Below are 27,770 nucleotides of genomic sequence, written 5' to 3' on the forward strand. Positions count from 1 at the left end.
TGGTGTAGCAAACCCGTAGGGAGCCGCAAGTAGACTGGGATCTCCCACCCTCTCGCACAACCAGGATCACCGAATCTTGTTTTTGCTTTAGAGAGGGTTAATAACCTGGATTGGGATAGGAGATTATGGGATACTCACTTGACTTCAGAACAAACTTCAGGGACAACTCTTCCTATATACAGTCTCTATTTACAGCGCCTCTTCTTCCTCCAGCATTCACTTCTCAGTCAGATGAAGCAACAGCCCATTACAGGCATGAACCCGAGGTCCCTTCGATGAGTAGCAGAATTTCAGTGTCCACCTTGCATCACTCCTGTGGCTACTGATCCCAGCACCACCTCTTCAGGCACTGCCAACCCACCTGGCTGCCCCTTTAACTAGCCCTCTAGGCTAAATTCTCCCCATGGTTCTTCAAACTGACCCTCACCAGACTCTCAGGCAATCTCCCAGATGTGCTCACCTGCTCCTGCTATCCTCTTCTTGCTCTGGTTCCTCCAGGAAGGGCTTCCCTTGTGTGTTTTGGCAGGATACTTCCAGCACCTGAGCCCCTGGCCTGAGCTCACCCCTCCCAAGACTAGGGGGCACCCTCAAGGGCCAACAACAGCCTCCTCAGCCCTCCATCTCCATCTTCTACTCGACTGACCCTGCTGGCATGACTCATGTCAAAAATTGAGATGGCCTGCCCCCTTCCAGACCCTTTTTGCTGGGGATTGGTCAAGAACCTCATAAATATGCATGGCAACCCCTCCTTACTCCCACCCTCCAGCTCTGGAAGCTTCTACCAACTTCCAGACCAGGGGGAAGTGGCAGAGAGAGCTGCCTGATGAGTCATCCAGCCCCTGAGACACCTAACCCTGACACAGATTCACAGCCCAAGCTTGGCCCCCAGCCAATCTAAAAATTTCCTACACTAACAACTACACTAACATTACTTCTAGCACAGACTACGGGGTGCTACACTAGTTATTGCCATCTAGTAAACACCTACATTCAGAAAAAGTCACCCACTAAATGAATTCAAAGCCAACTTGGCAAATACACTTAAAATGTTTGTTAAACTACTTCAGCTCCGGTATGTTTTACCCCCTTAAAGACGAGGCCATTTTTTGCGATACGGCACTGCGTTGCTTTAACCACTTAAGCCCCAGCCCTATTTCGGACACTTTTTGTTTACAAGTTAAAACCAGTATTTTTTCCTAGAAAACTACTTAGAACCCCCCAAACATTATATATATATATATATATATATATTTTTTTTTTTAGCAAAGACTCTGGAGAATAAAATGTCGGTCATTGCAAAATTTTTTTGTCACGCGGTATTTGCGCAGCGGTCTTTAAAACGCCATTTTTTGGGAAAAAAATTGAAAAATACTAAACAGTAAAGTTAGCCCATTTTTTTATATATTGTGAAAGATGATGTCACGCCGAGTAAATAGATACCCAACATGTTACGGTTTAAAATTGCCCCCCCCCCCCGTGGGTTGGCGACAAACTACGGTCAATAGAGATCTCAATCTGCGACGCTTTAAATTTATTTAACGGTTACCAGTTTAGAGTTAAAGTGTAGCTCTTTTTTTTTTAATTATTGCCCACGCTTTGGCGATCGCGGCGATACCTCACATGTGTGGTTTGAACAGCGATTTAATTTGCGGCTCGACTTGCGTATACGTTTTTTTTTGTGCGCGAGCTAACGGTGACGGGGGGGCTACATTTTTTTTTTTTTTTTTCCAATTTTTTTTTTTTTTTATTTTTAACTTTATTACAGGTTTTTTTAAAAAAAAAAAAATCTGACCACTTTTATTGCTGTCACAAACAATGTAAACATCCCTTGTGACACCAATATGTAGTGACAGGTACACTTTATGAAGGGATCGAGGGTCTAAAAGACCCTAGACCCCTCCACTACACTTCCCTGTAGGCAAAACGCCAAAAACCGCATTTTTGCATACAGCCGTTTTTCAAATCTGCCGCCTTTTGCAGCACAGTAACCCGGGAGTGACGTCATGGACGCCGCCTCCGAGTTACGTCATCGGAGACCCGATCGATGCCGTTTCCGGCATTCATCGGGACTCCATCCAGCCGGCGGACGTGCCGGCTGGGTGCTTGGGGCTCCTGGTGGGACGGGAGCCCCGAGCAAAGCCACGGAAGGCGGCGGGAGGGGGGGGACGTCCCCTCCCGCTCACCCGGGTAATGATCGAGCGGCTCCCGAGCCGCATCGGTCGTTACCGACGGAAAGCCGACCGTCGGTTTCAAACCACGGTACCGGGATGATGTCTCTAGCTAGAGACATCATCCCGGTATAACCCCGCAAAGTCAGCCGACGTACCGGTACGTTGATATGCGGTAAGTGGTTAACTGACAAATGCGCGGTTGCAGGACGTTGTACCCAAATAAACTTGATATCCTTTTTTTCCCCACAAATATAGCTTTCTTTTAATCACCTCTGCGGTTTTTATTTTTTGTGCTATAAATGAAAAAAAAAAAGATGTAGCACCCTACAGGTAGGTGCTAGGTAAAGTATAGTGGGTCTTAGCTGCTTAAGAGTAGGGCCCTGATTTCAGCTGGCTGTCATGTCTCCCAGGTGTGTCTGTTGAGAGGGGAGTCTCCCCACTGGTTCCATGAGAGGATTCTCATTGGACAGTGGAGGAAACACAATCAGAGACACACTCAGGCCTGTATCTACCCCAGAAGAAAGATTCTGCCGCAGAGGATTCTGGGAGTGGGTATAAATTCTGAAGGAACGCATGGCGCAGCGTTTTTGGTGGGAAGCAGAGTCCCAGGAGGGAGAGTACGACTGTCTCTCCTCCTGTCAGAGGAAGTGGGTGTCCCGGGTGGCGGCCTGGGAATCCAAGGAGTGTGAAGCTGTGCTGCAGAGGGGATCCGGCGTGCCGAGAACCAGCGAAGAGAGAGAGAGGTGTCCAGTCCCAGGAAAGCCTACAAAGGTCGTGAGTACTGTGGATTGCCCCTGGGGGTCTGCCTAGTGTCAGAGGGGACCACTCCAGAGAAGGTTCTAGGGATCCAGAAGTCAGCTAACTGTTAATGGGGATACCTAGTCAGAGGACCCTGAAGTATTAGAGGGGGTACCTAGTCAGAGGACCCTGAAGCATTAGAGGGGGTACCTGCAGTTTGGGCCCTGAAGAGTCAGTGTACAGTGTGAATTGTGCAAAGTTGAGAGTTGCAGCAGCACAAGTAGTAACAAGGAGCTACCTCAGCCAGTAAAGGGTAAGAGGGAGCTGTTTAGTGACTTTTGAGCTACACTAAGTATCGGGAGTCAAGAGTTCTACAGTTCTGGAGCTTCTGAGCTAACAATCCAAGTTAAAGTCGAGGTTTCAGCACTAATTTAGTCAAGAAGCATTTGAAGCGTCAGGAAGCGCTGGTCAGCATTCAGCTGGCACCAAGACAGCGCCAGTGAGCATTTTTTTGTACAAAGTTCCAGTTAAGCCTAGAAGAGCCAGAGGAGTATCCCACTCATTCCCTTCTCCCATCCCCTAAATACAATAAAACAAAACAAACCAAAGATGCCGGAATGGTCATTGTCTCAGTTCTCACACCTAGGTTCACAACTTAAATATGTTGGAAGTGTTACCGGTACTGATGGCAGACCCACCTCAGGCCCCAGGCCTGGAAATATTACTGCAAAAACAATATATTTTACTTTCTGCTATAAAACATACCCAATAAAAAAATTTTAAAAGCCAAATTTTTTCATCAATTTAGGCCAATATATATTATGCTGCATATTTTTGGTAAAAAAACAAATCCTAATGTATATTGATTGGTTTGCACAAAAGTTATAGCCTCTACAAACTATGGAATAGATTTATGGACTTGGTATTTTTTTTTTTTATTGTTATTACTAGTAATGGTGGCAATCAGCAATTTTTAGCTAGACTGCGACATTGCGGCAGGCAGATCTGACACTAAATTACACTTTTTGGGGACCAGTGACACCAATACAGTGAGCAGTGCTAAAAAAAAAAATGCACTGTTACTGTATAAATGACATTGGTAGGGAAGGGGTTAACACCAGGGGTGATCAAGGTGTTAAGTGTGCTCCTAGGGAGTGCTCTCTAACTGTAGGGGGAGTGGATGTACTAGAGCAAAAGAGAGATCTGTGTTTTAGCTTAGCTGAAACACAAGATCTCTCTCTTACTCTGTGACAGAACAGTGGTCTGCTTTGTTTATATCGGCAGACCGCCGTTCTGTCATTCCGCTGAACGATCGGTGTGTCCCGGTGGCTGCTGGACCTGCTGATTGGCTCCCTCTGTGTCCAATCACAGTGGGAGCGGCACTCTGGTGGCTCTCGCGCCCCTAAACCACCTGCACAAAATCATGTACATGACGTCAACAGAGAGCGGACTTCAGCCTGCTCTCTGCTGAAAACTGGTCACAGGAGTGCAAAATTAATTGCACTCCTGTGATCCATAGGAGATGTACAGCCAAACAAGCTTTGGCTATACTTCTACTTTAAAGTGGTTGTAAACCCTTACATATACCCAGTGAAGAGAACAGCCTCAGATGATACACAGAGATGAGACAAATCCTCCTGCATAGGTTTTACTTATTTATTTGAAATCTTCTCTTCTCTACATCCCTTCAAAATGGCAGAATTGTATTCAAATCTTTCTTCATCTGTCAGGAGCAGAGAGGGGGGACAGAGAGGCTGTAGTTACACTGTTTGAGAGCTGATTTGAGGAAAGGAACAGCCCCCCTTCGCACAGCAGAAGAACTGTGTTCTGAATAGACAAGCTCCCTCCCCGACACAAATTTTATCTCATGTGTCCTGAAAACTTTTCAGCAGTGACTCATACTGATAACAGAAGAACAAAGGACCAGAGCGAAACTACACTAATGCCCAGTACACACGATCCGAAAATCGGACGACGTTCCATCCGTTTTTGTTTGGTTGCTAGAAACTCTCAATTATATTCGCAAATGGGAGAGGTTACTTACGATACGAATTTTCTCGGACGATTATTCAAAAGCCTCCGGTATGCATAACCATGTTGTAGCGTGTGAGGGGAAAATGATGTCTACTGGTCATGCGCTGTCTACTGCTCACCATTTTTTTCAGACGAACAACATACTGATAATACGATTATCGTACAATGTGTTATAATACGATCAAAATTTTTATGCTTGCACGACCGGATAATATCGGGCGGACTGTCGTGATCGCCTTTTGTAAGCTGTGTACTAACGATCAGATTATCGTCCGATCTTTTCACAAGCGTTATTTTTCGTCCGATTTTCGGATCGTGTGTACGGGCCATAAGGCTGGCCATACACGGTGTGAACTTTTTTTTTCTTTTCTGCAACTATTGGTTGCAGGAAAGATTCCCCCATCAACACAGACAGTGCTGTAGCGGAATCCCTTCTGCCGAGCAACTGGCTGCTCTTGGCGGGCAGGGAAACCCTACCTGGAGAAGACAGTTATTATCGCTAGCGGCTTTAGCAGCCACTAGAAAATCCGGCAGGCTGGATGTACCGATGTTGATCGATCAATCAACTTTGTACATTCAGGCTGCCTAAAAACAGGGACTGGCCAAGATTACAACCGTGTATTGGTGGCCTTTGAGTTTTGGAGAGATACAGTATATGCATTACAGATATAGTATATGTGCTTTGCTCAGATTCCACCACTAAGGTTTACAACCACTTTAAGATATTGCAGCGTTAGGATAAAAGAACCCATCTAAAAAGATTCTAGTTTCAAAACAGAGATGTCATACATTTGTAAACCCATGTGGAAACGGCATGCCACATTGGGGTAGCTCTGTTGATATTGAGAGCATACTTACCTGGAAAAAAACCCACAATTCTCTGTGGAACATACATAAAAAAGCCTAGACTTTGCTAAACACAGATGAAGATTGATTCTCAAATGCATACAACAAATACAACAAAAAGAAAATGTTGGGAGGGGCACTTAACTAAGTACACCCACAACACAAGACATTTCTATTGGCCAAAGAGGTAGCACATTAAAGCAAGGGTCCAGTAGAAATGTGTGAGGGTAGGAAACAGCTGACAAGCTCAAATTCACTATGACCTTTATTCAACCTGAAGTGGTATTAATACTGCTATAACAGCAGACCTCCACCTTATCGGATGTACTTTATTGAGCCAGTGAGACCATCTATCTATCTATCTATCTATCTATCTATCTATCTATCTATCTATCTATCTATCTATCTATCTATCTATCTATCTATCTATCTATCTATCTATCTATCTATCTATCTATCTATCTATCTATCTATCTATCTATCTATCTATCTATCTATCTATCTATCTATCTATCTATCACAGTTTTGAACCATGAGAGGTGCAGGAGGTGGGAGGGAATGAGGCCAATCTTCGCCAGAAAAAATGGACAAATTTTCTAGGGCACCTAGAACACTCAATAGAAAAGATATTCTCATGAGCAGGCACTTGGGTGGGGCACAATATTACATAAAACTGGCACGTACACAGCTTTAATACCTCTTCAGATTCACTGCATGCTGTCCTTCATCTTGATACATCTGCTTGCTGAGCCAGTGAGGCCATCTATAATCGCAATGGACCAAGAGAGGTGTACGAGGTGGGAAGGAGTGGGGCCAATCTTGTCCAGAAAACTGAGCAAATTTTCCAGGATTTCGGGTTCCAGGGGCACATCATTAGATAAAACTGGCACTTAAGCATCTTTATTACCTCTTCAGGTTCACTTCCTGCTGGTGCTATACAATCAGATGTTTAAGACATCTTCAAATCCTTCCTTACATCTCCAAAGAACTGAAGCTTCGTAAAGTCTTCTCTAGGAATAAAAGTGGTTGTAAATTCTTACATATACAGCACCCAGTGAAGTGACTCCTACATAAGTTGTACCTGATTATCTGCTTTTTTCTCTTTTCTACATCCTTTCGAAGTGCTGAATTTTAAATCTTTTCTGAGAGTTAAAACAAAAGGGGTGGAGAGCTGAAGTTACACTCTGCAGAGCTCAGTAAGGAGATATTTGAGAGCTGATTGGAAAGAACAGATACACCCCCCCCCCCTTCACAGAGCACACAGAAACAGAGCTGAGGCTGCCAATCAGCTGGAGGTCCCTCCCCTGTCACCATTTTTCTCTTGGTGTTAGGAAAACTTGACAGAAGTGATTCATGCTGATAGCAGAGGAACAATGCAGCAGACAGAGATGACATTTAGTGTTCTTAATTGCCACAATTACACACTGTAGAGGAATATGCTTTGTTCATATTTCATGTCTGAGATTTACAATCACTTAAACTGACATGTATAACATTAAAAGGCTCTTCTACAAACCCAATTCCAAAAAAGTTGGGACACTGTACAAATTGTGAGTAAAAAAGGAATGGACTAATTTACAAATCTCATTAACTTATATTTTATTCACAATATAATATAGATAACATATCAAATGTTGAAAGTGAGACATTTTGAAATGTCTTGCCAAATATTGACTCATTTTTGATTTCATGAGAGCTACACATTCCAAAAAAGTTGGGACAGGTAGCAATAAGAGGCCGGAAAAGTTAAATGTACATATAAGGAACAGCTGAAGGACCAATGTGCAACTTATTCGGTCAATTGGCAACATGATTGGGTATAAAAAGATCCTCTCAGAGTGACAGTGTCCCTCAGAAGTCAAGATGGGCAGAGGATCACCAATTCCCCCAATGCTGCGACGAAAAATAGTGGCGCAATATCAGAAAGGAGTTTCTCAGAGAAAAATTGCAAAGAGTTTGAAGTTATCATCATCTACAGTGCATAATATCATCCAAAAATTCAGAGAGTCAAGGCCGAAATTTGAAGTTATTTTTGGAAAACTGGAACGCCGTGTCATCCTGACTAAAGAGGACAAGGACAACCCAAGTTGTTCTCAGTGCTCAGTTCAGAAGCCTGCATCTCTGATGGTATGGGGTTGCATGAGTGCATGTGGCATGGGCAGCTTACACATCTGGAAAGGCACCATCAATGCTGAAAGGTATATCCAAGTTCTAGAACAACAGATGCTCCCATCCAGACGTCGTCTCTTTCAGGGAAGACCTTGCAGTTTTCCAACATGACAACGTCAGACCACATACTGCATCAATTACAACATCATGGCTGCGAAGAAGAAGGATCCGGGTACTGAAATGGCCAGCCTGCAGTCCAAATCTTTCACCCATAGAAAAATTTGGCGCATCATAAAGAGGAAGATGCAACAAAGAAGACTTAAGACAGTTGAGCAACTAAAAACCTGTCAAGAATGGGACAACATTCCTATTCCTAAACTTGGGCAACTTGTCTCCTCAGTCCCCAGACGTTTGCAGACTGTTATAAAATGGAGAGGGGATGCCACACAGTGGTAAACATGGCCTTGTCCCAACTTTTTTGAGATGTGTTGATGCCATAAAATTTAAAATCAATTTATTTTTCTCTTAAAATTATACATTTTCTCAGTTTAAACATTTGATATGTCAGCTATGTTGTATTCTGAATAAAATATTGAAATTTGAAACTTCCACATCATTGCATTCTGTTTTTATTCACAATTTGTACAGTGTCCCAAGTTTTTTGGAATCGGGTTTGTATTTTAATCCACAAAAGAAGAAACAATTGACATCTGGCCTAGAGAATCTTTGCTTGAAGTTATAGGCACATTTAGATTTCTTGAGCCCTTTTTGCACAGTAGTACACCCCTGCACAAACTGATAGTCTCCCAATTCCTGTACATGATAGGCAAATCTTATGCAACAATTGCATTTTTTTTAAAGCTCTCTATGACCAACCTGAGTTAACTTGTATCCTTTCTGACCTGTTCCTTCTCTGTTTTTGCTGTGTCTGTGAAGTGCACATACAGTATATGTATTTAATTTGTTCTTATCTCTGCAGGAATTGACTATCATTTTAAAACTCTAACTATTGACAACAAGCGCTATGTTCTTCAGCTCTGGGACACAGCTGGACAGGAAAGGTAGGTAAAGCTTTTTGGATAATTAAATTTTTAAAAAACAAAATTGTCTAAACTCCTTTTGTTTTGAAATTTGTGTACCCATCATCTATAAAGTCCTGTATTGTAATACTTGTGGCTTTGTTAGCTTGCAAACAGACAGTACATACAGTATGATGCAAAAGAAAATAAAAAAACCATGTAGAGCATAACCAAAGTAGACATTTTTTAACCTGTATCCACAAACAACTGCATATTATACATTTCAGTTTGTTGCTCTCCCCGTACTGTTTAAGGTCTACTTTAAGATTTAAAGCACAACTATACCTTTGGTAAACTTGTCTTTTAATTAAACAAATACATACATATTTGCCAGCACACCAAGGATCTTGCACAGTAGTCTGTAGAAACTTTTTATTGCAAAAGGATCACATCAGGATAGGTGCAACGTTTCGGAGTCATGCAGGAACCCCTCTTCAGGCATGTGATGAAACATTGCGCCTATCCTGATGTGATCCTTTTGCAATAAAAATGTTTTTCGGACTGCTGTGCAAGATGCTTGGTGTGCTGGCAAATATGTATGTATCTATGATAGATACAGTGTCCAGCTGGTGATCGCTGCAGCACCCACAACTGATGTGCCTATATCCAGGAAGGTGTGCGATGGGAATATGAACTATACTGGTAAATAAGCAAAACTATCCCTCCATTCCCCATTTAACAAACGGACATGAACAAAGGCAGATTTATTCAGAAGTCGAGCCTGGCTGAAAACCATGGCTCCTTCCTTTGATACAATGGATGATTGAGCTTGGCAACCTAGGGACAGAAAGTGTGTTATTCTCAGGATAGCCAAGGTGAAAATAAAGGTAAAAAATGCAATAAGAAAACAGATGCAGCCCATTCAGCTGCAGTGTGTCACTTCTGGCACTTTAGTGTGCCTGATGCCTGGAGGGGAGAGGTGCAGCGTGTAGCTCTGTTGCAGGCTGACTGTCAAAGTCTATGGCAGGCTGTGGCTGGACAAGGCCGAACACTGTACCAATTGGTGCTGGCGTTTAGGGCCCTGTCCATTCAGGAATGATGTTCTTGAACACTTCAACATATTACATTTATGTTTTTTGGAATTTTCTTTTAATATACTAGCTTCCTTTATAGTCTGATATGAAAGAATGCCCACTGGGGTAGGAGAGAAGTAGAATTATATTTTGGCGTAGACATAACTTAGACAAAATAAATTAAAAAGTATCTGAAATATAATTTAATGTGGTAGTCCAGCCAAATACGAATTATACCTAAACCTGCTCCCACCCCCATTCTAAGTCTATTCTAATGTCCCTATAAAGGAAAGATTTGTATACTTACCTATTGTAAGTGTACTCTGGTCTGGTCACATGATTGGCTCCCAGCAACAGATTCAGTGTAGCTGAGGCACAGTCAACAAAGGATGCCCTATGGTAAGCCATTGTAGGCGATCTCTCCTCTTTACTGTAGTCGGTTGCTGGAGAGATCATGTGACTGGACCGGAGAGTCCTCAGAATAGGTAATGTAGCCAGGTGCTAAGAAACAAAATATGGTTGTTAGTACCCTGCGAAGCACCTCCATCCCTATTGTACATACAAATCAGTTTTGCCCATTGGGACATTAGATGAAGCACCACACAACCATTAATAAAAACTTAGTATAAGTTTTTTGAGTATATAGGTGTCATAATGCCAAACAGTTGGCCAAAGTATACAAATCAATTACATTGGTATATACAGTAATCAAAAAGTACATAGCAAATGTGTCATGGCATCTGTGGTGCCCTGACGTGTTTCGTAAGTTCAGTCTCATTTTTCAGGAGTTGATGCATAGACATAATCTATTAAGTAAAATGATAAAAAATTTATATATATATATATATATATATATATATATAGAGAGAGAGAGAGAGAGAGAGAGAGTAATGAACATGGAAATGTATCAGGTAGATTGGAATGTGGTAATCAGACTAAGTGATCCATACTCACAAAAATGCAGGATGCTGCATGCCAAAAATCGCACCAGCAGCCACTGGAGACGTCTGAGGGTAAAGGTTCCAAAATGGGCCAGGAGCGCAAAACAGGACAGATGGAAAAACAGGCAAACAGAACTATCCAACATAACCTGCCAGGATGGTGGCTAGAAAAAAAAAAGGAGTGTAATTGGGTGGTGATGTGCACAATTAAAAATAAAATGAAAAATTATGGAAAGGTAAAAAAAACAGTAAGAAAAAAAAAGTTTTAAATAATGATTGAATAGCCAAAAGCAACCACAGCTGAAATAAAAGAATTCACATGTGAAACTAAGTGTATTGGTTATAAAGTATAAATGCACCTTGCTGAGACAGTGACACCAGTGCATGGGATTACCCCAGTAGTGCAAGGTCAAATCAGGTCAAAAAAGTAAGTATGTGTGACAAATAGAGGGAGAGAATTGTACCTACAAAGTATCAAAATAATGCTGACCAAAAATAATGTGTGTCCATCCACCTGGGAGGCATTGCATAGACTGGTGTCTGAGCCCTCCTATTTATAGCCCTGCAGGCCCATCACAGGTTCCTTCCCAATGCCAAGTGCTTGGCTAAGAATGGAGAGTGAGAGAAAGACTGGCTGTAGCTGCTCTCTGTAGTTACTGTGTTGCGGTGCTGAACTAGTTTACAGCTATATCAGGAAAAGGAAGGAGATTCTGAGGAGAAAAAAGTTCAAAAGATTGAGTCAGGTCGCACTGCACTGTGGGAACTGTAGTCCAGATGATAGAGACTCTACTGTAATCAAGCTTTTTAACTGTATCCCAGAGGGAAATTGCCAGACAGAGGGGAAAGAACTGCTGTAGAGGATACAGCTTCCTCTTGCCATGAGGAAGCCAGTAGAGTGCACATCACTGTCCAGAGTGCACCACTACTGCTGCATAATGGAGTTATGTGTCCAGGTGTGCCGACAGCTAGGGTCACCTGGGTGCAGAACAAAGAGTGGACTAATTGCTGCGTGTGACCAGAAGGATGAGCTGCAATATCGCTGGGACTGGTGAGCTGCTGCTGTAGGAATTCACTATCTGCTGCTCTAGAGACTGAGCCCTTTAGGAACTGACTATACATCCAACTGATAGCCTTATTGCTGCCTGCAGGCTCAACTAGGATTAGTTTCATGTGCACCACCGGTACAACTGGACCCCAACTCTATCCGGCGGAAGAGTTAGGACTAAATACTGCCACTTTACAGCTGCTGCACAGAGAGACCACAACCTATTGCTTATGCTAAGAGGTGCCTCTCAGGGGACATTGTATCCTATCCTAACTGTTCTTCTAGAGTGCACTCTAGACTAGTTATAGTATTACTATTCACATTGTACTTAATGCTTCTATGCACTGTTTATTACCAATTTTTCTGATTTATTAGTTAATCCAAGTCTAGTGGTACAGAACCCTATTATGAGTTACCTTGGCATAGATATTATACTGTCTAGTAGATTGTGTCTGAAGCTTCTGTACCTTCTGTGTGTATTTATGATCAAACCACCCGTAGCACCCTCTAGCTGGTGCTAGTGTACATAGGTATTAGTGTAGGAAAATTTGGCTTGGTGGAGAGCTAGACCTGGGTTGAATCTGGGTCAGGGCTGAGTGACTCAAGGAGGCTGGATGACTCAGCTAGTAGCATCTCTGGTAAAACTGCACATTTTAGAGTGGCCTTTTATTGTGGCCAGCCTAAGGCACACCTGTGCAATAATCATGCTGTCTAATCAGCATCTTGATATGCCACACCTGTGATGTGGATGGATTATCCCAGCAAAGGAGAAGTGCTCACTAACACAGATTTAGCCAGACTTGTGAAGAATATTTGAGAGAAATAGGCCTTTTGTGGGCATAGAAAAAGTCTTAGATCTTTGAGTTCAGCTCATGAGAAATGGGGGCAAAAACGAAAGTGTTGTGTTTATAATTTTGTTCAGTGTAATATATTTAAACTTTTGCTTATTAAATGTAAATGACTGAATATAAATATTTTTAACAGGTTTCATAGTATCACAGAACAGTTCTTCAGAAAAGCAGATGGTATAGTGATTATGTATGATATTACATCTAGGAAAACTTTCACAGATGTTTGCTACTGGCTGAATCGAATCCAAGTGAGTATGCTGAGAAATAGTTTTAAGCCATTTATATTAGGGAAAAAGAAGTAGAATATACTGTACATGAAGTAGAGGTAAATTACATTGGGCACTCTATAGTATATAAAAGCTTACAGCTTAAGTTGGTAGTGGTACTTCCTTTGGCCAGGAATAAGCAAATCTGCCTGGGTTCAGTTTGCAGAGGGTTCGGAAAACCTGTCTGAAAGTCAGTTAACCCAAACATAGAAGCAAATCCCAGTAACGTCTAGAAGGGCAAACCCTGTTCGAAGATTCTGCCCATTTGTAGAGCTAATAGGTAAGAAACTGTAGTATCAAAAAAGGCATGGAAATCTGGGCATTGCCAAAGAGGACATGCACTAATACAAAAAAAAAAATAATAATAGAGGTTCCCATTTATGCTGCTTCAAGGGTGAAATTGAAGTGATAAAATATACTAAGAAAAGAGCACAGGCAGGTATTTGAACCACTTGCCGCCCACATCACTTAGCTATATGGCGGCAGAGTCGCTCTTCTGTTCAAGATTTCGTACCTAGTATGTGATCTGGCATTTCCATTAGGGGGCGTGCGTGCGTGCCGCCGGCGATCCGGCTGTGCTGTGATTATACACAGCACAAGCTGATCAGCAGGCGCCAAACAATAGATGTCTGCAGGCACCCGCTGCTCAGCGAGGTGAGAGAAAGGACAAAGCTCTACCTATATAAACAAGGCAGAGCTCTATCCTGTTAGCAAAGGTAATAGGTAATAAAATCCACCATATCACTTAGTAAAACCACAACATAGTACACACAAAAACACGTTAGGCACACAGTTAACCCTTTGATCGCCCTAGATGTTTAACCCCTTCCCAGCCAGTGTCATGAGTCCAGTGACAGTGCATATTTTTAGCACTGTTTAGTCACTAGTTCCCACAAAGTGTCAAAAGTGTCAGTTAGTGTCAGAATGTCTGCCGCAATATTGCAGTCCTGCTATAAGTGGTTGATCGCTGCCATTACTAGTAAGAAAAAATAAATAAATAAAAATTCCAGTATATATCCCATAGTTTGTAGACGCTATAACTTTTTTTTTTTTTACCAAAAATATGTAGCAGGAAACATATTGACCTAATAGTGTGAAGGAATTTGATTTTTTTTTAAAATGTTTTTGGATATGCTTTATAGCAGACATTAAAAAAAAAAAAAATATATATATTTTTATATATATATATATATATATATATATATATATATTTTTTTTTAATTGTCTATTTCTTGTTTATAGCACAATAATAAAAAAAAAAAAAAAAAGTTGTGGTGATCAAATACAACCAAAAGAAAGCTTTATTTGTGTGAAAAAAATATATATTTGGGGACAGAATTACATGGCCACGCAATTTGTCAGTTAAATTAACACAGTGCTGTGTCGCAAAAATGGCCTGTTCATGAAGGGGGTAAATCTTCCCGAGGTCAAGCAGTTAATTAAAGAATTTGTAGATTGATGGTAATAAAGCAGTGTAAAATTTGCCAGTGGCCAGTGCCAGTTTTATCCCAGCTACTGGGCACACTGTTTTTGTACTTTTTTTTTTCCTTTTAAACAATACAGCGGTGCATCATTCACTTATATAAAGGATCACAGCTTACTTGCTCTTTAACCTGAAGTGGTGGGCTTGACTACATGCAGTATGCCAAGCAATTAACTTGCTTTTTTTCATGCACCTTGCTAGAGAATCAGAGTGAACAGGTGAACTGTGATCCTTTTCATTTGGCCAGCAGCAAGTGAATACTGTGCTTTGAGAACCCCAAACCTACAAAAAGGAAGCATCAGCAATAAAACCCAAAATACAACCACCAATAACTCCCAGCTCTTTAAATTAGACAAAGAAGCCCCCAATCATTAAAATAAAAAATAAGTCAACAAAGGGGTTTTTTGCACAAAGGGTCCACAGTTTTCTAACTGACCCTCATCTCCTGCTAGGCAGTTTGCTAGCTTTCCCTATCCACTTGTTACAGCAGCTTGCAATACACTTCTCTAAGCCACCCTTTAATAGGCTTACCTAATGACCCTCTTATTGACCGTTCTTAGTCTGCTGGCCATGGTTCAAAGGCAATGCAGTGCATGATAGTGTAAAAATTGGCTTGGCAATTTTGCACATATGTTTATTGCATGGGTTAAATTCTCATTTTGTCTATGTATTGGAATACATACACATACCATATTCCTCGCTCCTACAGGCTTCCTCTGAGCTGCATGGTCAGTCCCATGAAGCCATTTCTCTTTGCTGCTCTGCTGGCTGCAGGCTCTCCAACATCATTAAATACAATGCAAGACCAGCAGTTCTGCATTAAATTAGAGGATTTTGAGGGCCCACTCACATCACAGAAACATTGGAGAGTATAGAGCAGCTGCCTCCATGGTGCAAGTAATAAGGTCAGTATCTGTACTCATGTATCACTCCTTAGACAAAACATGCATGCAGCATTAAAAGACGTAAGGATTAGAATGAAGAAAGGTTAGAATGAAGGAAGGATAGAGCCTCTGTTCACATTGTTGGCCTGCTGGAATATTTCCCCTAATGTCTCCTCCAAGGAGACAGGTGAGTATAAGGCTGGTGAGGGGGGGCTGTTGTTATACTTTAAATTACTTAAACTTACAGAACTGACTAATGTCTTGTCACTTTTTCTAAACAGGCAAATACTGTTGATGATATTGTTATCCTACTTATTGGCAACAAAACAGACTGTGATTCAGAAAGGAATGTGACATATACAGAGGCAGAGAAGTTGGCTCAAGTATGTACTGTAGAATACATTTTGACTGCTGTTGAATTTTTGAACATACACATTTTTGGAATTGGAGTCAAATCTCAGTTAAGTGTGTATGACGATTTCCTCACTAAAACAAAGGCTTGATTCAGATATACAGGTATTGTCTCTGTATTATAAAAGAGCATATTGAAATTAGGTATGAAATTTGGGTTTTCTGCTGGTATGGATTTGCAAGAAATCCACAGTGTTTGGAATTTGTGGTCCCGGGAAAAAGAATGCAGAAATAAGGCACACTGCAATCTGGAAGTCTATTTTTTTTTAAAGGGAAGCCTGTTGAATACCAGGCAGCTCCTTAGACTTTGCTCCTCCAGTCTTGGGCAAAGTGGCTGACAAAGGCACTTCATTTTCAAGACAACAAGCTTGACCCTAAATGTAGAAACACAAGCAGTGATAACATGGCCAAATGTTGGGACAGAAGGCAGAGAGAGTTCTCATTTCAATGTAAAGCTTTAGTTCTTTTTTGTACTTGAGAGTCAACTGATCTTTTTGGCAACATGAAAGAAGGGCAGAAGAGAAAGAAGATATGCCAAGAGACTGTAGCAGAAACAGTGAGGATAACAGTAAAAAGGATCTTTTCTTCGTTAAATGTTTATAAAATAAATGCATAGATTTTTTCAGTAACATCTACAGTGGGTGTTTAGTAGTTCTCTTTGATACAGACCTAGTGTGTTTTAGTAAAAGGGAGTTTTTCAGATACAAGTTTAGTGCCCTGAACGCATATTGGGCCAGTGGTACATCCTTGACACCTAGCAGTCAATGGTATAATTGCTTGTAGCTACAACCTTGCCGTCCATGCACCTGTTTGCTCGACAAGGCCAGGGGCAGCCTAATGAAGAAAAAAAGATAATAAAAACAAAATTGCAATGCATAGGAAATGTAAACCTGTGAATAATGTTTAACAAAAAAAAAAAAAAAACATTATAACTAGAGATGGTGGCTGGGAAAAATGTGGTAATGCAAGACTATGAAATAAGGGAAGGGGGTGTTTTCTCCAGTTTCTCTGGAAGCAGTTGAAATGCCAAGCTGCCATAAAGTTGTTGGGTATGTGGGGTTTGGGGACATTTTTTTTCTGCTCCAGCAAAACCCTGGCACAGGATTGAAACAAATCTCCCACCAAATGTAGTGGCCCCAAAATCCAACTGGACCAGCCTTGCAGCATTCTTCCCAGCTGCCTATATTTTTATGCAGTTTGCATTGGTCTCCCTATGCATGTTTGCATGGCTTTAAATAAAAAATCTTTAAGGCCTGTTCTGAGTGGAACCTATCCTGTAAAACTGCTGTTTGGTCTTGGCCTCCATGCTGCAGCTCAGTTTCAGGGTCTTGGCCATCTTCTTATAGCCTAGCCCTAGACCATCTTTATGTAGAGCAACAATTCTTTTTTTTTTAGATCCTCAGAGAGTTCTTTGCCATGAAGTGCCATGTTAAACTTCCAGTGACCAGTATGAGAAAGTGAGAGCGATAACACAAAATTTAACACACCTGCTCCCCATTCACACCTGAGACCTTGTAACATTAGCAAGTCACATGAAGGAAGGAAAATGGTTAATTGGGCCCAGTTTGGACATTTACACTTAGGGGTGCACTCACTTTTGTTGCCAGCGGTTTAGACATTAATGGCTGTGTGTTGAGTTATTTTGAGGGGACAGGACATTTACACTGCTATACAAGCTGTACACTCACTACTTTACATTGTAGCAAAGTGTCATTTCTTCAGTGTTGTCATATGAAAAGATATAATAAAATATTTACAAAAATGTGAGGTGTGTACTCACGTTTGTGAGATACTGTAAATAAAATGCATATAAAAAAATCTATAGCAGCTTTGAATAATTTACTGTGGGGCTGCCCAGTCCAGGAACTTGAGGAAAGGGGCAGTTTTCACCAGTTTTTCAAAATGTATGATTCAGGGCCACTCTTCGCTTTGCTCACCTCAGCATGTAATGCCGTTGAATAGACTACAGGGGTCACATTCCTCTGCAGCCTCCTACAACCAGAGCATTTCTCTTTTTGGGTTGCAGGGCACTTCATTACATGTTTGCAAATCACTATCCTGTGATGGACCACTATTGCTACTGACACCAGCCAGCACAGCTTGGGTGCTCATCTTTGAGGCATTTGAGTGTAAGACGCATGGAAACACATGGAAATTTAATGCCCAGGGTGTAAAAATATCAATTCTTGGATTTGAGAGCAGTTGCTCAGGGTACTCCTTTTGCTGACTCTGTACATTCATGGCAAAGATGTATTGCTTTAGATAGACAAAAAACAACTGTAGCATACTGTATATCCAATACCAGAGAGGCATGAGGAGTCCAATTTTAATTAGAGAAGTTTAACCTTTAATGGAACAACCTCAATATTTTTAAGGCAAACCTATATTCCAGCAACCCAGAACCAGTTGGCAGACCATCTCAGCAGGTCTTTTGCAAACAACGAGTGGTCTAAAAATACAAAACCAAGATGTGGGGAAGTCCAGAGCTGAATATAGCAGCTTATCTGCTGAATACCAAATGTCCCTGCTACATAGTCCACTATTGGTACAGTTCGGGGAAGGGAAGGAGTGAATTTTCTTCACCAGAAATGGAATTTCACCTTAGTGCACATCCTTCTTTGAACTCCCCTGATCTTCAGATTCAAGTCCCAGTGACAGTAATTGTAGTAATCCCCTATTGACCCAAAAGATCACAGTTTCCTTTACTGTTGGGCTTAGCTGTAGATAAACCTCTACCTCTTCCTGCAGCTCAGAGCTTGCTGTCCCAGCATCACCCTCATCAATTTTGTAGAAGGAAACTCCGGCAAATGGCAAAGAAAGTAAAAGGAAAAATATAGTTTCTAAAAGTGGTATTTGAAACTTTTATAAAAGCTTCCAAAAGTACTATAAATGATTGCAGATCGTGCTGTTGGACATTATCTGCAAGGCGGCAACTTGGACGTCTGTCAATAATTTTGTGGTCTATTATAGAGTAGACCTAGCCAGCCTTACTACAGCTGATTTTGGTACAATATTAAGTCTCATGACCAAATTCTCAATTTTTCTGGTATGCATTACAGTTTTTGTTTTTCTCACTGCAGGTCATCCTGTATATGGCAATTTATTACTTTCCATGATGCTCCAGGAAAATGGAAAATTGTATACTCACCCATGTGTCATTTTTCTTCCTGGTGCATTTTCTTCCCATTCTTATGGTGGTAGTTAGAAAGAATGGGGTGTCAGGGGATCTCCAAAACTTATAAACCTTTGAAGTTTAGGGCACCCTATTGAACAAGGGGGGCAGAGCCATAACCCATCATATGCTGCCATGAAGATGCTCCAGGAAAGGAAAATTATGGAAAGGTGAGTATACAATTTTCCATTTCTTTGTTTGTATCTGTTCAAAAGAGGGCAGAATAATGTTATACATAGCGTGTTTTGGCATATTATTAATATTACAAATTATTAGACACATAGATAACATAAACTTATTTTCTTATTAGGAATACCAGCTGCTGTTTACAGAATGCAGTGCAGAATCTGGAGTGAATATCATGGAATCCTTGATCCAGATAGCCAGGTAAATATCTGAATTAATTTTAGCATCACAACAAAAGCAAATATTTATTAAGAACAAATGTATACAAAAGTCAATCAGACAGTCTGGAAATTTTCAGAAAAGTGTCCAATTCCCCATTGAATAAATAGCGTAAAAGTGGAAAAAAAAAAAAAAAACGAAATACCTTTCAATACCTTTCTATATTTAGAGCCCTTCTTACATTACAATTCCTTAATATTAGGACTAGTCCCAATATCTGGCCCCCATAAAGGACTCAAAAGTGAAATGAGCATGAATTTGACCAAATATGGATATAGTTGTCAGCTTGGACTTTTAAGTGGTTGTAAAGGCACACATTTTTTTACCTTCTGTGTGTATTAGCCCCCCAGCCCCCCTAATACTTACCTGAGCCCACCCTCAATCCAAAAATGTAAACAAGAGCCCTGCCTCTCTGGGGACTTGCACTCCTGATTGCCTTTTGGCTCCTGCTGCTGTCAATCACAGCCAGTGACCCAATCAGGAGATGAAGAGGGCAGGGCCAAACTGCAGCTCTGTGTGTGAATAACATGGCTTTGTTATCGCTTTAAGGCCCCGTTCACACTGGGGCGATCCGACTTCCACGGGCGACCTCACAGGTCGCGGCGCGCAGCTCGCACCGCGACCTTGGAGTGGCCGGCACGGACTTCATAACATTGAAGTCAATGCAGGTCGCTCCAGGTCGCCCCAAAGAAGCTCCGGACCCTTTTTCTAAGTCGGAGCGACTTGTGTCGCTCCTATTAGAACGGGTCCACAGCTTCTCTATGCAAGGCGACCTACGGCGACCTGTCAGGCGACCAGGTCGCCTGACAGGTCGCCCCAGTGTGAACGGGGTCTAAGCCATTCATGAAGCATGACTAATTTGCCTACCTAAATAATACACATACTGTTATATTTGGTAATAAATGATTTGGTAATTAATACCATGATCAGGCTTTTATTATAGGCTGACAAAATTTGGAAAAAATTATTATTATTATTATATTGTAACTGTAAGGCTAAGTTCACATTGGTATTAAAAGCAGGCATTTGAGAGGTGTTAAAAACGCCCATCAAACACAAATGCAAATGGTACAATGGACAACACATTGCGCTGGTTCACACTATCAAAACATGAAGCGTTAGCGTCCCTTAAAAAATGAAGCCTCATGTTGAGTCAGGAGAAGACTTTTTTGAAGCCTTTCAACGCCTCCCATTCAAGTCTATGGTAACGCTTTGCAAACGCTCTGGCAGTTGCGGTGCGGTAGCCGGGCGTTAAGATTAGTTTATTAACTGGAATGGAATAGGCGTTTGTGGAGCAGTTTTAATGTGCCTTAATGCCCATCAAACGCTTTAAAACTGCCCATAGGGTGTTTGGGGAGCATTTTTCAACACTTGTAAAATGCTCTTCCTTTCTGTCAATAGACTAGTCAACACCCCCGTTTTTATGTTAGTAAGGATTTGGATTTTAAAATGCCTGATCTGTATTTTATCATAATACATAAATTATGAACTTAGTAAAGTGTTCTCCACACCTTTTTTAAAGTTCATCCTATATCCTAAAATTTACATATTTTGAACAGACAGTAAATGCACTTTATAACAAGCCTTTATTCACCTCTGTAGCTTTATGCATTGTGGAGAAATGTAATCATGACAACAGAGGCACTGGAATCAAAACTTGTTATCCTTCTTACTTTCTATAAAGAGCAGCATTTTAAAAATATAATTCCTGGAGGTGATGTTCCTAAACTACTATGTATTTCACCCACTAGGACCTAAAATTTTACTTTTATTCTATCATTAAAAGATTATTGAAATGATCCCCACCCTCTAGCCTACATAGAGTAAACACAAAAGCTAGTGGAAGTGTTCTATGTATACTGACTGCAAATACATTTCTGTCTCCAAATCACTTATTGCTTCAAAAGCCTGTGAGTCTCAGCCTGGTATATTCTACAGGTATGACCTTTCTATAAATTCTTGCACTATCTAATTGTTCTATACTCTAAGATTAGAAAATAAAAGTGGCAGGTGCTAATAAAGTGTCCCAAAACCCAACAGGTTTCGCCCAGAGGGTAGTCCTGTGCTGACATAGTGAAAAGTGCAATAACCACATGTATAATGGCAGTCGCTGCTTGAGTCACTTTGCCAGGCTCACACAAATGTCATTGTCGTGATGTCGTTACCTTACACTACTTCTACACCACACATTGACATAATCGCACACACGCCACTGTATTCTGCTAATCCTGCCTGTTTAGGGTTGTCATTTTCATCTCTAACAACACCATTATTATAAAGGGCCCATCAATTCATATATACACTGCTCAAAAAAATTAAAGGAACACTTTGAAAACATATCAGATCTCAATTGGGAAAAAAATCATGCTGGATATCTATACTGATATGGACTGGGTAATGTTTTAGGAATGAAAGGATGCCACATCATTTAAAGAAAAGGAAAAGTATCAACCAACAGAGGGCTGAATTCAAAGAAAAATCAAAATTTAAAAAATTATGCAGTAGGCTAGTCCATTTTGCTGAAATTTCATTGCAGCAACTCAAAATGGTACTCAGTTTGCATGACTCCCACGTGCTTGTATGCATGCCTAGTAACGTTGGGGCATGCTCCTAATGAGATGACGGAGGGTGTCTTGGGGTATTTCCTCCCAGATCTGGACCATAGCATCACTGAGCTCCTGAACAGACTGAGGTGCAACCTGGCTGTGTCAGATCGACCGAAACATAACGTCCCAGAGGTGTTCTATTGGATTTAGGTCAGGGGAACGTGTGGACCATTCAATGGTATCAATTCCTTCATCCTTCAGGAACTGACTGCATACTTTCGCTGTGCACCAGGAGGGCACCAGGAGGAACCCAGGACCCACTGCACAGCATAGGGTCTGACAATGGGTCCAAGGATTTCATCTACCTAATGGCAGTCAGGGTGCCATTGTCTAGCATGTAGCGGTCTGTGCGTCCCTCCATGGATATGCCTCCCTCGACCATCACTGACCCATCACCAAACTGGTCATGCTGAATGATGTTACAGGTGGCATAACGTTCACCACGGCCTCTCCAGACCCTTTCACCTCTGTCACATGTACTCAGGGTGGACCTGCTCTCATCTGTCAAAAGCACAGGATGCCAGTGGCCAGCCTGGTGTTCAATGGCAAATAGAAATCGAGCTCCATGGTGCCAGGCAGAGACCACAGGACCCTCTAGATGATGTCGGGCCCTCAGGCCACCCTCATGAAGTCTGTTTCTGATTAATTGGTCAGAGACCTTCACACCAGTGGCCTGCTGTAGGTCATTTTTCAGGGCTTTGGCAGTGCTCATTCTGTTCCTTCTTGCAGAAAGGAGCAGATACCAGTCTTGCTGATGGGTTAGGGACCTTCTACGGCCCGGTCCAGATCTCCTAGAGTAACTGGCTGTCTCCTGGAATCTCCTCTATGCTCTTGAGACTGTGCTGGGAGAGAAAGCAAACCTGACAATGGTACGTATTGATGTGCCATCCTGGAGGAGTTAGAATGCCTGTGCAACCTCTATAGGGTCCAGGTATTACCTCATGCTACCAGTAGTTATCCCAGTCAAATGCAAAACTAGTGAAAAACAGTTAGAAAAGATGAGTAGGGAAAACAAATGTCAGTGGTCCCCACCTGCAAAACCATTCCTGTTTTAGAGATCATCTCATTGTTACCCATCCAGTGCACCTGTTGTTAATTTCATTAACAACAAAGCAGTTGAAACTGATTAACAACCCCCTCTACTACTTAACTGACCAGCTCAATATCCCAGGAGTTTAATTGACTTGATGCTATACTCTGATTAAAAAGTGTTCCTTTATTTTTTTTGAACAGTGTGTGTGTATATATATATATATATATATATATATATATGTATATATATATACATACATATATATACAAAAGTGAGTACGCCCCTCACATTTTTATAAATATTTTAATAAATATTTTATTATATCTTCTCATGTGACAACACTGAAGAAATGACACTTTTCTAAAATGTAAAATAGTGAGTGTACAGCTTGATTAACAGTGTAAATTTGCTTTCCCTTCAAAATAACTCAACATACAGCCATTAATGTCTAAACCACTGGCAACAAAAGTGAGTACACCCCTAAGTGAAAATTAAAAAATTGGGCCTAAAGTGTCAATATTTTGTGTGGCCACCATTTTTTTCCAGCACTGCCTTAACCCTCTTGGGCATGGAGTTCACCAGAGCTTCACAGGTTGCCACTGGAGTCCTCTTCCACTCCTCCATGACAACATCACAGAGCTGATGGATGTTAGAGACCTTGCGCTCCTACACCTTCCATTTAAGGATGCCCCACAGATGCTCAATAGGGTTTAGGTCTGAAGACATGTTTGGCCAGTCCATCACCTTTACCCTCAACTTCTTTAGCAAGGCAGTGGTCATCTTGGAGGTGTGTTTGGGGTTGTTATCATGTTGGAATACTGCCCTGCAGCCTATTCTCCAAAGGGTGGGGATCATGCTCTGCTTCAGTATGTCACAGTACATGTTGGCATTCATAGTTCCCTCAATGAACTGTAGTCTCATCAGACTACAGGACATGGTTCCAGTAATCCATGTCCTTAGTCTGCTTGTCTTCAGCAAACTGTTTGCGGGCTTTCTTGCGCATCATCTTTAGAAGAGGCTTCCTTCTGGGACGACAGCCATGCAGACCAATTTGATGCAGCGTATGGTCTGAGCACTGACAGGCTGACCCCCCACCCCTTCAACCTCTGCAGCAATGCTGGCAGCAATCATACATCTATTTCCCAAAAACAACCTCTGGATATGACGCTGAGCACATGCACTTAACTTCTTTGGTCAACCATGGCAAGGCCTGTATGGTCTTGGCCACCATGCTGCAGCTCAGTTTCAGGGTCTTGGCAAACTTCTTATGACATAGGCCATCTTCATGTAGCCGCGAGCAAGTTTAAATTAAATTTTTTCCTTTAGAAATGTCAGTATTGCTGCAGCAGGCTACATACATTGCACAAATGCACCAATTTACAGGCACATTAAGGGGGCCTCCCAGGCACGATATTTAAAGAAATGTTTCATTTTTATTGTTTCACTTTAAGCATTATTAAAATCACTGCTCCTGTAAAAACGATTGTTTTAAAAAAAAATTTTTTGCATTTGGGCCAATAACTTGCTTTTAAACCTTTAAAATTAGTGCTTTTGATTTTTCATGTTCGTGTCCCATAGACTTTAATGGAGTTTGCATGTTTGCTAGAACATTTCCCCTGTTCGAGATGTTCTGTTGCGAACCGAACAGGGGGGTGTTCGGCTCATCACTACTCAGGATCAGTGCTGCTTTGTTTTCAGCCTGCATCCTGATTCCAGTTACTGACCTCACTTGTCTGACTACTCTCTGAACTCCGCCTGCACCGACCCCACCTTGTCCTTGACCACCGCTTCTGCCTGCTCCATTTGCTTCTGTTCCACTGAGCGGCTCCTGACCCCGCTTATACCCTGACCAGGCTCTTGCCTGCTCCTCTGTACCCAATTTGTCCTGACAGTGTATGAGCTGGACTGCCTGACTCTGCTAATCTTCCTGTGATTTCCAGTACTTGCCCTAAACCCTGCTGTGCCTGCTGTTCTACCTTCTGCTACCAGTGTATGCCTCCCCTGCATGCTGTCTACTGTAATGTTCTGGTACCTCTGGTACCCCTTATTTCACTTCCCATTCATGTATGCGTCCCACCATTCTCTTTTGGTAGGTGCGCATACACCTTTAAGACCGATGCTGTCATCACTGAGCGCCGCAGAGCGGCTATTTCAACCGCCGGCGTTCTCACTCACATGTTCGTTCAACCTGCCTTGAAGCTCATATGCTCACAAGCGTACCTCGCTGTCGGAACCTCGCTACTGATCCCTGTATCCCGCTACCGGATCACTCGCTCATACCGAACCTCTCTACTACTGCTTGCTATTAGTGATAAGTACCCCGCAGGGGAATCCTCCATAAACCTTCCTACTAAGCTTACACTATTTAGCTCTGCATATTAAGGACTGTTGCTATCATCTGCACTATTGTTTAGATTGCTAGCTCTTGAGCCTACTAACATCTATCCTTGCACTGGGTTAGTCTCTCCTGTATGTCATCTGCTATCCTACCACCTACTACCATACATGATTGCTAACCTATCTGCATCCTACCTGTTACCATCTATACTCTCATGAACTTTTCTCTCAAGTGCTGTTCACCTATTATCACTGTTCATACCTGTCTCTTTAGCTCATCACTATACTGCTATATACATCTATCACTCCAGGAACATCTTATTGAGTGTGTATATTTGTATGCTGAATCAGACAGACCACAGTGATGAGTCTTGGGAGTTGGAATTGGTATTTCAACGTATCTCTACATGACTACTGAGTGGAGTTTTTCTGCAGCTGCAAATCCATCTTGTTTCAGAAAACGCAGGAGCGTTACAGATTGAACGAACCTAAAATGGATTCAGCAGATTTACCCACTCAAGTGACACAATTAAAACAACAAGTGACTGCGTTAATACACGCTCTTACTGAATTAAAAGAAGACAATCAGGCTCTGAAGCAGCAGGTAACCCATCTATCACAACTTGCCGCTGCTCAGCCCCCTGAACCCAAAATAAATCCTCCTCTAGTGTTTACAGGTGATCGCAAAAAATTTTGTGAATTCAAAAACGCCTGTCAGTTACTTTTCTTGCTAAAACCTCGTACCTACCTTACTGATCATATCAAAGTCTGTACTATTATTTCATACCTAACGGGTGATCCACGGGCCTGGGCAGACTCTCTCTTTGAGAAAAATGATCAGCTTCTCAACTCCTATGCTTTATTCCTAGCGGAACTCGCTAGTCTATATGATGACCCCAATAGGCAGAGTACTGCCAATATTCAATTGAGGTCCTTGAAACAAGGTAGGAGACCTGTAGAAGACTTTGTAGCAGAGTTCAAAAGATGGACCCTTGATTCAGGGTGGAATGATACATCTCTGAGAACTCAATTTAGACTCGGCCTATCAGAAGCCGTTAAAGACGAGCTCGCCCGAGCGGATTTACCGGACACCCTGGATGCTTTGATACAACTCAGTATCAACATAGACAGGAGGCTGCGAGAAAGAAAGGCTGAAAAAATGGGAATGGCATTGTCCAGTCCTTCTCGGATTTTGGCCGTTGACCCTACTCCTATGGAGGTAGGAACCATACGCCCACCTTTATCAACTACTGAAAGAGCCAGGAGACGATCCAGTAATCTTTGCTTGTACTGCGCATCCCCGGATCACATGATAAGCGTCTGTCCCCTTGTCCGCAAAAAAGAGGGTGAGTGTTCACATGTCCTCCTAGGGGGATTGACAACTTCATTTACTAACCCTTATCTTTTTGTTCGTTTGACATTGCAGTGGGACCAGACTAGGATTACCACTAAGGCCATGATCGACACAGGATCTTGCGGAAATTATATCGATATACGTTTTGCTACTTTAAATAAAGTACCTATTATTTCAAAACCTAAGCCTGTCTCTGTGAGTCTTATTAACGGTATTCCGTTATCTTCTGGCCCAATCACTAATCAGACACAAGCACTCCTAGTCACCACTAACGAGTCTCATACGGAGACCACTACCTTCGACCTATTATCTTCGCCCCACTTTCCCATTGTTTTGGGACTTCCCTGGTTACACACACATCAACCAACCATAGATTGGAAGAAACGGACCCTAACCTTCCTCTCTTACTATTGCGAGAGTACGTGTAACCTCCCGTCTTATGGAAAGATCCTGTCTGTGGTGTCAGATGAGATTGCACCACTATGCTATCAGGATCTGTCCGAAGTTTTTCTTGAGAAAAATGCTCAAGTACTGCCTCCCCATAGGGATTATGATTGCACTATTGATCTACTCCCAAATAGTAAACTGCCTTTTGGTCATGTTTATCCTCTTTCGCAGGATGAACTTTCCCATCTCAAGGAATACTTGGATGAGAATTTGACAAAAGGTTTTATTAGACCTTCCACTTCTTCCACAGCTGCAGGACTTTTTTTTGTCCGCAATAAAGACTCAAGTCTCAGGCCTATTATCGACTATAGGCAATTGAACGCCATTACAGTAAAAGATCGCTATCCTTTGCCGCTTATCCCTGAACTCATTGAACAAGTGCGTGGAGCTACCTACTTTTCAAAATTGGACCTGAAAGGGGCATACAATCTAATCCGAATCCGTGATGGAGATGAGTGGAAGACAGCATTCAGAACCAGATACGGATTGTTCGAATATCTTGTAATGCCATTTGGGCTATGTAACGCTCCCGCAGCTTTCCAACG

At 41.8% G+C, this 27,770-nt stretch overlaps 1 protein-coding gene across 2 annotated transcripts in view; it reads left to right on the forward strand.

Annotated features, from left to right (window-relative positions):
* Positions 1–27,770, forward strand: part of LOC309547260 (EF-hand calcium-binding domain-containing protein 4B-like) — a 192,376-nt gene that overhangs the window by 151,030 nt on the left and 13,576 nt on the right. For both annotated transcript variants that reach the window (XM_082247088.1, XM_082247089.1), the window contains exons 12-15: positions 8,878–8,959; positions 12,961–13,075; positions 15,742–15,843; positions 19,354–19,430. In XM_082247088.1, coding sequence (XP_082103214.1) covers positions 8,878–8,959; positions 12,961–13,075; positions 15,742–15,843; positions 19,354–19,430 — 376 coding nt within the window. The remainder of the gene's footprint in view (positions 1–8,877; positions 8,960–12,960; positions 13,076–15,741; positions 15,844–19,353; positions 19,431–27,770) is intronic.

Source organism: Pelophylax lessonae (assembly GCF_965119305.1).
Source record: "Pelophylax lessonae genome assembly, chromosome: 2".
Taxonomy (NCBI): Eukaryota; Metazoa; Chordata; class Amphibia; order Anura; family Ranidae; genus Pelophylax; species Pelophylax lessonae.